At 33.1% G+C, this 16,059-nt stretch overlaps 2 protein-coding genes across 3 annotated transcripts; one reads left to right on the forward strand and one right to left on the reverse strand.

Annotated features, from left to right (window-relative positions):
- Positions 1-371: 371 nt before the first annotated feature.
- LOC134230909 (prefoldin subunit 1-like) lies at positions 372-6,680 on the reverse strand. Its single transcript, XM_062712774.1, has 4 exons — positions 6,513-6,680; positions 4,447-4,613; positions 3,720-3,804; positions 372-505 (listed from the first exon to the last, which is right to left on the reverse strand). Exons 1-4 carry the CDS (start codon positions 6,543-6,545, stop codon positions 419-421), a joined length of 372 nt encoding a protein of 123 aa, XP_062568758.1. The 5' UTR covers positions 6,546-6,680; the 3' UTR covers positions 372-418.
- Positions 6,681-6,865: 185 nt separating this feature from the next.
- Positions 6,866-15,827, forward strand: LOC134230908 (KH domain-containing, RNA-binding, signal transduction-associated protein 2-like). Of its 2 annotated transcripts, XR_009984445.1 has the most exons (10): positions 6,866-7,057; positions 10,259-10,374; positions 10,474-10,590; positions 10,718-10,861; positions 13,006-13,187; positions 13,541-13,664; positions 13,756-13,823; positions 13,924-13,991; positions 14,088-14,257; positions 15,727-15,827. XR_009984445.1 is itself a non-coding variant. In XM_062712773.1 (9 exons), the coding sequence occupies exons 1-9, from the start codon at positions 6,958-6,960 to the stop codon at positions 14,189-14,191; spliced, it is 1,023 nt and encodes a 340-aa protein (XP_062568757.1). In that variant the 5' UTR covers positions 6,866-6,957; the 3' UTR covers positions 14,192-14,945. The 2 variants fall into 2 exon arrangements, 1 of the variants encoding a protein (XP_062568757.1); XM_062712773.1 differs by lacking the exon at positions 15,727-15,827 and having other exon boundaries at positions 14,088-14,945.
- Positions 15,828-16,059: the final 232 nt, after the last annotated feature.

The raw sequence follows: 16,059 nt of genomic DNA on the forward strand, positions 1-16,059 counted from the left end.
TTGTAGCAAGTTTGGTTGAAATTGGCCCAGTGGTTCTTGAGAAGAAGATGAAAATGTGAAAAGTTAACAACAACGACGACAGACAATGGACAAATTTTGATCAGAAAAGCTCACTTGAGCCTTTGGCTCAGGTGAGCTAAAAAGGAAATTTCTTTTAAAATCTTCTAAAACAGCAAAGTCATGATTGGTCATATGGAAGCAATCCTCAGGTAGTGTAGATTCAAGTTTCTTCCTATCATACCCCTCCCCGAACCAACTTTGCATTTAAACTTTTCAATACTGAACTGATTTATGTTTTTTCTCAGCACCAAAGTGCTCAGACAATGTGCAATTTTCTCTCTGCCAGAAATTAGAAAGCTTGATGCTAAGAAATTTGTACAAATATTTATTTAAAAAAAAAATAAACAAAAAAAATGAACTATCTATTTTGTTGTTTTGACATGACTAATTCTCTAAGGTTGTCTTCACTTTCTTTAATGCTCTTCTCTAAGTAAGATTTGGACGTCTGTAAAAGAAATTGCAAATTCAAAAGCAATGTTAAATGTATATAACTTAAGACAAACAATATTAAAACTAAATGCAAGTATGACTTAATTCTATGTGTTGAGATACTGAACCATTACAAATTCATTTTATTTTGATAACATCAAATTGCTTTTAATCTACTAGTATTACATGTACAGCTGTAAAGACAATTAATACAAAGAACTCCAACTAAAGTAAATTAATGCATATTGGGTACATGACTATACTTAAGTAAAAAAATCTGGTAATCTCTCTTTGCTTTCTCTAAACAATCTTAATCTGGCCAATAGAGGTAGTATCAGTGGGGAGGGCAACAAGTTAACAGAAGTTACTGAACAAGAAAAACAAAAACAAGAAATATTTGTGAAACACTATAAACCCACGCCACCCCACCCCATCCCCCCTTTGGACATACATGCTAAGAAAATAAACGGACACTGCAAATTATTGGATTTTTTTCTTAGTCCAAGGGCAAAACTCTGTCAAAAATTGCTCAGTCGTACTCAAAACAGTTCTTGACCTTTATATTCTTATGATAAATCTGTATACCAAATTTCATTTCAGTATGAGCAACCTCTGCAAAGAAAATGAATAGAAACTGTTGGAGGAAGACAGCAGCAAAGCAATATGCCCTCCCTTTTACAAAAGAGGGGGGGGGGCATATTTATTGAAGGAACGATACCATAAATTAGCATGGATTTTTTTTACTGCAATACTTTTAATTTAGCAAGTAGCAAAATTAATGGGAACCCCCACCAATCCATGCATCCAAGCTTCCAACAAGCTTGTGAATGATAAACAGAACTTCTATATGGCACGCCGATTGGTTCAAAAGTATTTCCTGAACTTCTTGAAAATATTAAAAATAAAAATATTTAGCACATTTAAATTTTAGTAAACTAATAAAAAATTACACGAGTAAGTCAAAACTTACCCAAATTGCGAAAAATACACACAAAGTTGTTGAAATTTACACAAACTATACAAAAACTACACAATCAACAAAATATTTACACAATATAATGAGAAAATTACACAAACGTAAAAACGAAAACTGCACAAGTGAGAGTACAACATCGACATAATATACGACGCATCCTCATTGCGCACATTTCATTAATATTCATTAGAGAACAGCTCAGTGTGGCTTAGATGCTTGAAACATTATAAAACAAGAGGATGAGAAATGTGTTAACAATATTGATCTTTTAAAAAAGATTCAGTCTTTTAGAATTACGCTAGACTCTCAAGAATATGCACAACGTGTTTTTGTACATGTAAAAATTGACAGGTACTTTTAGTTCGAAGTCGAGTGCATCATATTATGCAAGGTTTTCTTTAACCCTGCATTTTACGATTCCTTCTTGTCACAATTTTTGTCTAGCATCAAATCAGGGATGGGGTCAATTACTTTAAAAAGTAATTAATTAAATTACAATTACTTTGACTTTTTCTTCAATTAAATTACAATTAAATTACAGGCTTTCTAAGATGTAATTAATTAAATTACAATTACTTTACAAAAGTAATTAATTAAATTACAAATTACATTTCAATTTTTTTGGAAAATCCTATAATCCTTTTCAATGAATAATATTATACAGAAGAGGGATCATTCATAAAGCAGATCGCTGCACAAAAATACAAGAAATAGTATGGTAAAGCCATTTGTATACTTGTGATTTAAATTTTAACTTTTATTAACAAAACACTGAAGAACTACTTGGGATCAGTTTGATGCAGTTTCCTCCACACAAACCCTACATGTACACAAACTGCATGTGATATGATATTTGAAAACACATGCCATATGTCACAACTGTAACCTCTCAAATTAAATATTTCTTTTGAAGTTAACTAAAATCCTGATATTGCTAAGAATATTTTTACTTCATAAATAAATGGGATACAAAATTCATTCATAAAATTCTGTTTAGACATTAAAATAATTATCAAATTGAATTTTCTCAAACTAGCAAAGCATTTGAAATTGAAATAATTATCCACAGCGTTGGCTTTGTCTTATTAATCATGGAAAATTGTTTGTGTATTTGTTTTGATTGCAATTTACACCTGTGATCTGCAGTGACAATTTTTCAACAAGAGAGAATTTTTGACACACATTCCTTTTCTATTTTTCTTGACACACATATTCTGCAGTGACCAAGCAACAAACTTAAGATTGAAATATAATAAATGTGTATTTCATAGCTGAATAGACCTAGGAAGGGTGGTGCAAAATTCAGATAAACATGAAAAAAAAAATTTTTTTTTTATAAAATTGTATATTAAATAGAAAGAAACTAGATTAACTTCAATCTGTAAAATTGAAGGATTGAGGATATGTTTTGCAATAAAAAAACGTAGTAAAAAGGTATCAGTATATCATTTGAATTCATGTACATGTGTATCATATAAAGTAATTGAATGTAATTGAAAAAGTAATTGAAATTACATGGTATTTATTCAGTGTAATTAATTAAATTACAATTACATGTAATTGAAAAAATGTTCAATTACAAATTACTTGCAATTACTTCAAAAAATGTAATTAATTACAGCCAATTACAATTACTTTTTTCAATTACCCCATCCCTGCATCAAATAATACCTCCATATATTGGTTAGGATCTCGGTTAATATAAGAAAAACATAATATTTTCGAAAAATTTTGAAGTATTCTCACATATAGATCACATGGAAACACTTAATTTGTTCGATTGGCATTAGCTTGAAATCGGATTGAGGTTCAGCAAAGAAATAAAGAAGCAAAGTAAAACACATGCCATCGTCAACGCCATTTTCCTTTCTCGATTACATCCAGCTAAGCATACATATTTTTCTATGTGCATAATAATGATACGCGCAGCTGTATGCGCAGTAACATTGTTTGTGTAAATTTTAGTTTCCTCTGCTCATGTAATTTTTGATTTTTGTTTGTGCATATTATACCCCTAAATCGTGAAAAAAATTCGGATTCATGTATTTTTCGTTATGTTTGTGTTAACATCTCTCAAACTATGTGCAATTTTTAGCTATAAGTGCATTTTTATTTTACTCGTGTATATTTTTCATCTAGCTCGTGTATAAAAACTTGATGGTTGTGCAGAAAATAGTTTTGAACCAATCGGCGTGCCATACTTCTAGTAAATGACAGTTAACTCACAGTCACTCCAAAGCATAGTAATTCATACCTCAAAGTTTTTTATCTTTTCCTCTGCTGCTTTCTTTTTATTTGTTAGATTTTGTTTAATATCATCTTTAGGTTGCAATATGAACCTATAAGAAAGATTAAATTTCATCAGGTAATAGTACATGTTTCAATATAAAATTATCTTGATAGCTTATTTGGAATGAATTGAAATAGCTACCCGTGTTATAAAATAAAATGTACAAGTATAACCTGGAATAGGGCACTTTAGGCTGCAGTTTATAGAAAAGCTTAAACTGTTCCAACCCAGATTATACTAGTATAACTTGGGTAACTATTGAATCCATTCCTTTTAAATTTCCATTATTAAGTGTAGAAAAATAGGACAATTTCTCCTTCAAAAATACCTTCTACAGTAAAACTTGTTAAGTACAAACATGGATATTGTGAATTCACAGATAAAGCAAGTTAACTTGGATCACAAATTATATAAATTTAAGAAAATTCCTAATACGGATATAACAAATTACGGATAAAGCCAAGTAATTTCATAGGTCCAAGTGACTTCGTTAAACCGAGTTTCACTGTAATTGTACATATTTTAAATGTTACGTCAATCAGATAAATACATTATTGACATAATTAAGTCATCATAACATAGGTTAATCGGGGTATACAATATACTTTTTAAATTTTTTTTTATCCAATCTACCAAAATTAAATTATTTATATCATAAATATATTTAACTGAACTAGAATGTTGATCTTACATTCTTCCAACACCTTCATATAATCTCGTGGTTTGTGGGAGAGCTCCAATTTCATGCTCCACTAATTCTGAATGTTTGATGCTTCTTTTAAGCTGATCAATCTGAGCATCTGATAGCTTGATTTGTTGCGTTGTTGCTATCATTTTTGTTTGCAGCTCTTGAAAGGCCTAAAATTAAAAAGAAATGAATAAGAATTTAGTCATTTTAGTGACGTAAGTTATTTCTACTAGATGTGTGCTCACTTGTCAATGGAATCAGGTTAACTTTGCAAGCACTCACCCATTAAAAAACATTTTCCAACAGTTCCAATGACCCACATCGCTCACCTGAGCAAATGCAGTGGCTAGGAACAAGCAAATATTAATTCAGTAAATGCTATAGATTTCCCAATCATAAAAGTGGGGTACGATTTGAACAAATTTAAATCAACACAATTTGTATCAACACTAAGGATGATTATACAGGTTTTCACTACCTGTGGCTTTTTCCCCAATAAGTTTGAACTTTTATTGTGGTCCCACCATACCCCATGGGGTCATGATTTAAAACAAATCTTCATCTACACTATACCTGAGGATGCTAACAGCTTCCATATAAACATTACCAATCATGGCTTTGCTGTTCCTCATCATCAAATATGTAAAGATTTTTCCTATATATTACTATGTAAAACATTGATCGTCTAGGCCCCGCTCCAACCGGGTTACCCCTGGGGCTCATGATTTCAAAATTTTGAATCTTAACTACCTAACCTGAGGATACTTTTGCATAAACTTTACCAATCATGGCTTTGCTGTTCCTAAGAAGATTTTGAAAGTTTTTTCCTATATATTCCTATAAAAACTTTCATCGTCTAATATGGCTCCACCCTACCACAGGGGGTAATGATTTATACAATCTTGAATCTACACTACCTGAGGATACTTCTTTATAATTATAGTTTTCTTGTGAGAGTTGAATATATTTATGTTAATGTCACAGGGTGAATTATAATTAATTAATTAATAATTACTAATTATCATTCATATCATTTTCATATCTTATTTTAAGGCATCATAATTTTATAGTAACTAGTGAATTCCGTCGTCACTACGGAATTTACTACGTTCATTCACTGCCTTATTCATTCATTCATTCATTTATACCGGTGAGTGGTCAGTGAGAGTATTCGGGTGTGTGAGTGGTTAAACAGGTTTTTCCATGTCTACTGCGCATTCGCGCCAATACTAACTCCTCGAGCACTCCAACCTTAGACTTTGGGGAGGGAAGACGTTCTCTCTCCCCAACACAAATTATCTTATGATATTGTGACAAATTCAGTCTAGGATTACGGTAAGAAATAATTGTTAAATTATTTCTTTGTCTATAATTATTCATTATCTATTTGATCATTTTATTTAACTGAAGTGAATTTCTAAATTATCTAAATTCCTAAGATTAAACCAATTCGCGTAAAAGTGTGTGTTAGGTGAGAAATATTAAATACATGTTTTATTATATTGCAGATCACCCTTTTTCTGATTATGTATAATATATTAAATAATATCGAACCCAGCAGCCGTGTTTTTGTTAATTACTACAACTTCAATACCTAGACTAGGCTGTGACATTAAAATTGTTAACAGCAAGCGCATCAAGAGGCGTGGAATGAGAGGCGCGAAGTGCCGCTAGTCATTGCAAGCTCAATTATATTTCAGATGAGATAATACTTGAAGTGTAGGCCGTCACCGGTTCTACATTTTACACATTTTTCCAGAATCAAAACATGCAGGCCTGTGAAGAGAAGTGGATGTAGGCACAAAGCCTGTCCACTTCTCTAAACGGAATACCAATCCCCCAGTTCTCTTTATGTTGTCGTACAAAAAAAAAGTTAATGAAAAAAGTTGAATGTTTTCGTCCTTCCTGGAGTAACAAGGTCAAAAGGATGTGAAACTGTCTACACGGAAATTCAATATTCAAGGTTTTGAGAATATCAGAAGAAAACATGTTTCCTCCATCTTTATCATGTTTTAGGGCATTGTGGTCAAGAAAGAATTAAGACAAATATTGAAACCCTGTCACTTTACCTTTTTTAATTCTAGGTCAACCTGCATGGACATGGCTTTTATTGTCGGTCAGTAGGTTCTAATTTCAATCACAGTCACAATGACACTCACAGTGACTAACTATTAAGTCTATTTGGTTTGGTTGATACTTGTGTTTGGAGAAAGGGTTTAATATTTCAGGTGCAACGAACCCGAATTAATTTTATCAAGAGTTCTGATATTCCTACGCAACATATATAAACGTTTAAAATGCTTACTTTTTAAAAGTTTTATTGAGATTAATATGTGTAATTTTTAATGGAATATTACTATTAAAAAGCATACGAGGCATTTAACTATATTCATTGTTTTTCGGAGAATTGAGGAACTATATTTCTAAAACAGCGGGGGTTAACCTGCGACGCCATTTTCCGCCATTTCCAACAAAAGAGTAAAGTGAGTGTCGGCATTTTTAAAACGCATTAAGATGGCAGGAATAAATTCAGACTATATCAATGAATTGAAGAATGAACTTGGACAAGTGGAACAATTGAAATTGGTGCAAACAGCTCGTGTATTAACAGAAGGTAATAATCATAATTAATCGTTTGAAAAGCACGTGTCTTGGAATTTTTCATGTAGCCTTGTAGGCTTACCTCTGCGTGTTGCATAAATTTAACACAGAAGTTAATTTAAATTTGAATTTTTTCCTTATGGAGTGTATGTTTAAGAATCTTCACAGGAAAATCACTTTTAGCTATATAGCTAAATCTACCTATATAGCTTTATTTACCTGTATAATATAGCTTTATTTAGCTATTTTGGAATAAGTTTCTTTGGCATTGTGATGTCCTTGTTGACCAAAACTGCTTTTCATGCTTTTTTGCAAATGCTTTTGGAAACATTGTGGTTTTTGGTGAATTGGTCCATTTCAAAGTTGAAAACTAAATCTTTTTAATTAAGCTATGTAGTTTGAAGTATCTATATACACTAGCTTTATTAAATTATCCCAAATGGATTGATTTAACTAGTATTTACATACAGTTTTTCAATCATACAAATTATTTGTAAGAAATGGACAAAGTTGCAAGCATTTTTGACTCTTCAAGTATGCACTATGGGCTACTGTTGCCTATTAAATGATCATTATATTGGTAAGAGAACATATGAAGTTATTACTAGGGTTTAGTAGTCTATGAGCTGAGAATCTCGCTATACTGCAGTATTTTTACTGCATTGCAAAAATGTATTGCATTATTTTTCAAAATGTGACCATACCTTACTGTCTGACACTTCTTACATATTAAAATCACCATAAGAAATTCCATGCCCAAGCATTTTACCAGTGTATCTATAATTCGACATTGTAGAGGAAGATGGATATTATAATTGTGGAGTCCTGATGATCACTTCGTAAACAGTGATTTTAGATTAATTCTTCTCTTAGGCCAACATTAAAAAAATATTTGTTTGATGTACTCCAACCAACCCATTAAAAATAAAATCACCTCTACCCAATCATTTTTTTTAGCTTTGAATTTTAAGTATGTTGTTTTCAGTTTCCATAGTATAATTTCTCTATCAAAAATGTTTTTGATTGAAATTTTTACTGACTTGTTTACTCTTACGATTTCGCCATATTTTGTACAGAATTTTAGTCTAAAATATGTCTTACATTTTGCTATTATGAAAATCTGGAAATCAAAAATATGTTCATTTGGAATTTAGCAGTTAGTTTTCGTTATGATCTGTCTTAGTTTTGTGCTTTTTAATCACTAAAACAGAGAAAGATTTCAAAGAAACAAGTGATGTCAGGTTGCCAAAACGCTGTGGTATTAAAAAATGACAAAGACCATGTTGTTAAACCATATTTTTGTAATCAGAAAAGCAGTTGTTCTCTATTAATATATGTAAAGTCGATGGAAAATGAAATCTTGTATTATATAAATGCCAAAATTTCTCATCGGACAAATCTAATCTGTTAAAAAATATAGGTGAAAGCAGGTGATATATAGAAAAACAGATTTTCTGTAATAATCTGTATAGCTCTCCATTGTGTAATGAAAATGTCAATGAATTTATAAGTCTGTGAATTTTATGACAGTTATCTTTTTGTCAAAAAGTTAAACTGTAGTGTACATACTTGCCAACCTCCAGCATGTAAAAATCTGGTCATGACCAGATTTGGAAAGTAAAAAATCTGGTCATAACACGTAACGACATTCACGACATATTTACCATCATTAAATTTTATACATAATTATATATATATACAAAGTATTTGTGTATTGAGAATTCTTTTATTGAAAAAGCTTTAATTTACAATGACAAAAAATTCATACATAATTTGATTAAATTTACATGTTAAAAAATAGAATTAAGGTTTCATACCTTTCAGTATTGACCTGAAGTAAGTGTGTTTTTTTTTTAAAAAGCCTTTTCAGCTTCTGCTAAATTTGAAAGTATACCAATTTTAGTTTTGAAGTTATTTTTCCTCTCTCTTGATTAATTAACTACTGCAATATGTATATATTAAATGTGAAGTTAGGCCTACACTGTTTTGATCACTTTTTTTACACAGAATGAAAGTTTTTTTTCCAAGATTACTTGATGTGTACATAAATATTGTTTCTCCTTTTCTTGGTTCAATCAGAGACGTGTTTGGTTCAATTTGTTCCTGCTGGCCCTGATAACGATATAGTTCAATCGGAAGCCATTTTAATTGACTTCAAACATTGATTTGTCAAAACAACACCCAGTTAATTGTTTACACCTGCACTGATAATTAATCCATCGGCATTGTTTACGTAGATCAGAAAAGCTTGGGTTGTAACTGGAAGTTAAAAGTGCAAAATTTACGCAAACCAAATCCGGACAAATCTAATCAAGATTTTCGGAGAGTCGGTAAAAATCGGGTGAAAAGCATGACCCGCCGGGTCATAAAAAATAATCGGGTTATGGGTTGAAAAATCGGGTGTGACCCGACGAAATCGGGTGAGTTGGCAACTATGGTAGTGTAAAGCAAATATAAAAAAATAAATAAAATAAAATAACTAACGTGGGCATACCAACATATCTACCCACCTTGAAAAATATGGGCTGGAGTAGTCAGTACATAAAACAAAAATATTTTTAATGATGGCCTAACGTTTATAAAATTTGTATAAGTTTACACAAAAACTAATGTTTAGATTAGAATGAAATTTTATTTATTTAAAATTGGATCAGATTGGCTAACAATTCTCTTGAATAGGTGGTTGTTCAAGGACCCCATCTGGGGCCATCCCCCATTCAATAAAAGTACCAATTTTCCTAATTGAATGTATGAATTTTTCTTAAATAGTAATTTTCCCCAAAAATTTAAGCTTTACATACATATTGTACTGTATTGCAAACCAAAAATATAGTTAAGACCATAAATCTGCGATAGATGATTATAAAGTAAAATGATTACAGATTATCACTAATTCCACCAAAAGGTTGCTGCATTCCTAGCTGCAATATTATAATGTATCCTCCTCCTGTATTTAAAAAAAACTACATTTACACCTTTATGGAGATGCTGTGGTATTGTATCCCTCTCCAGAAAATAACAGATTAAAAAAATGGAGAGGGCTACATTGTTCGCAGCTCCTGCTTTCACAATCTTTACATCCCCAGCCCCATTCCTAAAAATAGACTTGTACACTGTCTAATAAACAATGTAGATACCAGACTAACACATTTGATGAACAAATATTATTTAACTTATTATTGAATATTTAGTTAATTTGGCATTTGATTTGCAGAAATAAAGAAAGCAGAAGGTGGAAGTAAGAAAGTGATTCCTACAGTGGAAGCTCACCATAACAGACCACAGGGAGTAGCTGTCAAAGTCAAAATTCCTCAGAATGAGTACCCCAAAGTAAGGCCACATAGAAAAATAATGATGTTTTTAGTGACAATTTTACAGCAGCCAACTTATCATGAATTTGTACTTAACTAAAGCCTGTTTTCTCTACAGTTTAATTTTGTTGGAAAACTATTGGGCCCAAAAGGTATGTCACTTAAGAGGTTACAAGAAGAAACAGGGACAAAGATGTCAATTCTTGGAAGAGGGTCAATGCGAGACAAGGCAAAGGTGGGAATAAGCAAAATATTAACATTTCTAAATGCAGGTTTCCAAAATTGGTATTGTAAATCATACGTAAAATTTTTAGAAACAAATATTTTGTGAACGTATAAATTTATGAACCTTTGAATTGCAGGAAGATGAACTTAAGAAAGAGGGTGGAAAATATGCCCATTTAAATGAAGAGCTGCATGTCCTTGTTGAAGTATACAGTGAAATTTCAGATGCTTATGCCAGACTCTCCCATGCATTATCAGAACTTACTAAATTTTTATCACCGGTAAGTATTGTTTTTGAGAAGAGGAATGTCGCATTCCATTTTGATTTTCTCAATCTTGAGTCTTGTGCCAGATGTAAATAACATCAAAGGCAAGCCTTTCTCAAATGTGTACATTAGGCTATCTTTAACATGTTTACTTGCCCTCTCTTGACTCAGGGTAAATAAAATTGGGTTGGTCTGTAAATGGGAAATTTTTTTCCTCCTAAGAAAATTCAACATACATTTAGATGAGAAAACCCAGGAATAAAATGAGAAAAAAATTGTCTCAGAGGTTAAAGTTTTTAATCGGGTCATTTTTAGCCAGTCCTTTGGGAGAGGGCAAACAAGCAATTTATTAAGGATGGTCTGATGTCTTTGATATTTTTAGGTCACCTGAGTAACTCAGGTGACCTATTGCTATCCGTTTTCGTCCGTCGTCGTGCGTCATGCATCGTGTGTTAACATTTGAACATTTTCAACTTCTTCTCTGAAACCACTGAACCAATTTCAACCAAATTTGGTATACAGCATCTATGGGTGAAGGGGAACAAAAATTTTGAATTTTATGGTCCCCGCCCCCCTGGGGCCTGAAGGGTGGGGCCAAAACCACTAAAATTTTTGCAATCTTTAAAAATCTTCTTCTATAGTCCTGGACATCAAGCAGGCAAACTGTTGGCATGAATGTAATGTGCATTGAGTTTGCAAAATTGTGAAATTCACGGCCCCAGGGTCAGGGGTTCTAGTGCTAGGGCGGGGCTATATAGATTATATAGTGAAAATGCATGATTTCTTTGAAAATCTTCTTCTCTGCTCCTGGGTATTAAGTAAACTAACTAAGTACATAGCTATGATGAGTAAGAGTGCCTCTTCCAAAATTGTGAATTTTGTGGCCCCAGGGTCAGGGGTTCTGGTGTTAGGGCGGGGCACTATTGGTTATATAGTGAAAATGCATTTATTCTTTGAAAATCTTTTCCTCTGATTCTGGGTATTAAATAAACTAACTAAGTACATAGTTATGATGAGTAAGAGTGCCTCTTCCAAAATTGTGAATTTTGTTCAGGGGTTCTGGTGTTAGGGCGGGGCTATATAGATTATATTGAAAATGCATGATTTCTTTGAAAATCTTCTTCTCTGCTCCTGGGTATTAAGTAAACTAACTAAGTACATAGTTATGATGAGCAAGAGTGCCTCTTCCAAAATTGTGAATTTTGTGGCCCCAGGGTCAGGGGTTCTGGTGTTAGGGTGGGGCACTATTGGTTATATAGTGAAAATGCATTTATTCTTTGAAAATCATCTCCTCTGATTCTGTGTATTAAATAAACTAACTAAGTACATAGTTATGATGAGCAAGAGTGCCTGTTCCAAAATTGTGAATTTTGTGGCCCCAGGGTTATGGGTTCTGGTGTTAGGGCGGGGCACTATTGGTTATATAGTGAAAATGCATTAATTCTTTGAAAATCTTTTCCTCTGATTCTGGGTATTAAATAAACTAACTAAGTACATAGTTATGATGAGCAAGAGTGCCTGTTCCAAAATTGTGAATTTTGTGGCCCCAGGGTCAGGGGTTCTGGTGTTAGGGCGGGGCATTCCATATAGTGAAAATGCATTAATTCTTTGAAAATCTTCTTCTTTGCTCCTGGGTTTTATGCCAATGATCTAAGAATATATATTTATGATGAAGAAAGGTGCATCTAGCAAAATGGTTATTTTTTTTATGCCCCCCCCTTCTGGGTTGGGGGGTGGGGTTGTGGTACATAGTCTGAAAATAAAATTAATGCTTTGAAATCTGCTCTTAGGTATTAATCAACCATTTTATGATAAAATTTGCAAAATTTTGAAATATGTGGCCCCAAGGTCAGGGGTTCCTTTGGGATGATGTGCACAACTAGTTATAAAGCAGAAGTGCATTTTCTCTATGTTACTCTGATCTACCTTTTGGTATTAAGTAAATAGAGTAAGCATGCTAAGTCTATAATTATGATAAGCAATGGTGCCTCTTTCAATATTGTGAATTGCGAATTTCATGGCCTCTGGTTTAAAACAGGAACCAAATTTAATAATTTGAAAGTTGTTGCACAATACTCAGGTGACCTATAAGGCCCGTGGGCCTCTTGTTAAAAAGGAGATTTCTTGATAAATAATCAGCAATTTTTTTCCTATCACAGGAATACAATGATGAAATACACCAGCAACAGATGGAAGAAATGATGTATCTGAATGGAGAGAAAGCCCCGGGAGCAGGTACACCTGGTGCAGGTGGACGAGGGAGGGGAAGAGGTGGTCCAGGGGCCGGGGGAAGAGGAGGTCTCCTCACCTCACCTGCTGGAAGAGGAGCACCCCCACCCAGGTCAGTTGAATTAGTTCAGTCAGATATTTAAAAGCGGTGTTTGGTTACAGTGAAACCTCTCCTAAAAATTTTGTTGTTTATTTAAAGGAGGGGGATGAATATGATATAAACACAGGGGATATTGAAGATTCATTTTAAATTTTAAAGAAATCATTTGAAAATCAATCAGTAGCTTTTAATAATTGAAGTAGAGAGGTCATCCTTTATTGCCAAACGTTGATGAGAAAGAAATATGAGCAAATGTTCATGCTTGCATATGAGATACCGGTATGTACCTTCAATGAGAGTGAGGCAATGAAAGCCTTTAGTTTTACAGAATTTTTTGCACATAGATTAAATGTTCTTTTTTACAGAGGAGCACCTGCAAGAGGTGCCCCACGTGGTGTCCCAGCCCCTCGAGGAGCCCCCGCAGGACGGGGTAGACCAGCACCCCCACCACCACCTCGTACAGAAGCCTACGAGGACTACAGCACTCAGGTACAAAAACGTGAATGTGCATGTGATTTTATTACCCGATACCAATGATAATCAAAATACATACATTCAAAACTTACCAAATTTTTTTAAGGCTTATGAAGATCCATATGCAGATCCCTATGCTAGAGACCCATACGCAGAAACAAGCTATGCTGCAGGGTGGGTATTGAAAACTTATGAAGGTATTCTACTGACTATGATTTACTGTTACTAAATGTTAATGTGACAGGTAACTGATTGAATACTTCTACAATTGTAGAGATACACAGTACTTTGACTATGGACATGGCTCAAGTGCACAAGGATATGATGATGGGTATGCCAAAGGTAAGTTAACTCCAACAAAAAATTTCTGCTACTACGTAATCATTGGATTGCACGTGGGTATTTATGTCAACCACAATGTGGTCTTGTTTCTTGTAGAGAGTGGATGGTCCGCAGGAGGCAGTTCCTTTAAAGCCCCACCAGCACCCCGAGGGGGGCGTGGACGTCCCCACCCCTATGCCAGTACACGAGGAGGCTATTAAGTGCACCCATTGCCCACTGATGCTAACTCTTTTATCGCTCATATTTCACACATCATGTTTACATAGGTACTTTGTTACCTTACAGAATAGACTAAATTAATGTAGCCCTACTGAATGATCTGAAGGAAACTCATAAGATTCAAATCCCTACTTTGAACATCAAATTTAAAATCCCATGATTGTTTTCAGTTTTAAATGGCTACAAAAGTTGTATTCTCTTCGCAGTTCGTTGATGTCAAAGAAGGCAAATTAAAATGTGTTGTAAACCTGTGGTACCTGTATAAAAAAAAAACTTAATTGTGTTCACTGAACTTAGTTTACTTGTCAGTGTAGTATAAAATAAATTCCAAAAAAAGATATTGAAAAAATGTTTTTATCTCTAAAAAAAAAAAATCCAATGTCTCAGCAAACATTTGTATGCAAAACCAGTGTATATGCACCAAAAGAAAAAAAAAACGAACAAAAAACTAAAGATAGGAATAAATAATATGCGTGCATTAACATAATTGTTAAAATTCAATGTCATAAGTGTATATTGTAAAGTTGAATGTTAAAGATAAATCTTAAAAACCTTAATGTCTTTAAATAATTCAGGTGTATGGATTAGTAAACTAAACCCCATGCATAACTATATCTGAGGCATTGGATTTGTTTGTTTGTATTCTGTGTATTAACAAAAATAACTTAATTTTACAGACAAGACAGAGCAGACTTTATTATTATTGTACAGAAAACTTAGTTAAAGCAAAGTTGAGGGAGTTTGGAAAATTTTATGCTAACAAAATGAAAACTTAATGCAAGATATCAATATAATCATCTTTTGTTCTTGAAGTCAAACGTGCAAATTATATTAAAAGGGGAAATGATTATCTCGGACTAATCCCACAATAATGGTCATAAATATTCCACTGTACATATCTATGATCTTGGCAAGATACCTTGTGGGGAAAACTCGATAAGAATTGTTTAAAATCATTTGGAATGAAATGTTTAAAGGTCTTTTCAGTGCAAAAGTAATATTTCTAAATTCCATAGGGAAAGTCTAACTAAGTTTACTCATGCTTGTTTTATTGTGATATCTAATACCCATCAAAAAGAATAAGAAGAAGAGACGAAATTTCACAGCCCCATTTTACTAGAGACCGGTAAGATGCCCATTTACAGGTAATCCTCAGTACTGATAAAACTAAGGACTTCCAAATGGTCCAAAATAAACAGAACTAATAAAACTAAATTGTAAAAGTAGTAACAGAAGTGCTCTACCTTTAAAAAGTAATAAAAATCTTAAAATTTAGAAGAATTTCTGACTCGTATGCCATCAGTATAACTTCAGAAAGCTGAGAGGTTTTGTCACAACAAGTTGCATTCTTAATGTCAAAAAGTCAATTTTCTTTCTTAAAAATCCTTCTTTCTTCCTTCAAAGTATTAATGAACTGCATATTAAAATAAAAAAGAGAAAAGGGTTGTGACATTCTTCTCTTATTTAATACAATTTTTGCAAAAGACTATTTTAATCATGGTTTCCAATTTTGCAGGTTGCCAGGAGGTTTTCGGTACCACCACAGTGTTCAAAGGACTTTTACTCTTTTTTTACTTTTTATATAAGAAAATAAAAATCAATTCAACAAGTTTGAAATTTTGTTCCTATTTTTATATGCCCGTCTTAAGACGGGACATATTATGTTATAGGCTTCATGTCCGTCTGTCTGTCCATTCCTGTCCGTCTCATAACTTCAATACTGTTAGGCCCAGGATTATCAAACTTTGTCAACTGAAACTTCTTGGGTAGACCGTGTGTCGCACACAAAAGGTAGGTTGCTCTGACCTTTAATTAAGATGCTATGGCCAAACATGGAAAAATCCTGTCT

This window comes from Saccostrea cucullata, unplaced genomic scaffold, assembly GCF_032062105.1.
Source record: "Saccostrea cucullata isolate Sc308-1 unplaced genomic scaffold, CSIRO_AGI_Scuc_v1 ctg308, whole genome shotgun sequence".
Lineage (NCBI taxonomy): Eukaryota > Metazoa > Mollusca > Bivalvia > Ostreida > Ostreidae > Saccostrea > Saccostrea cuccullata.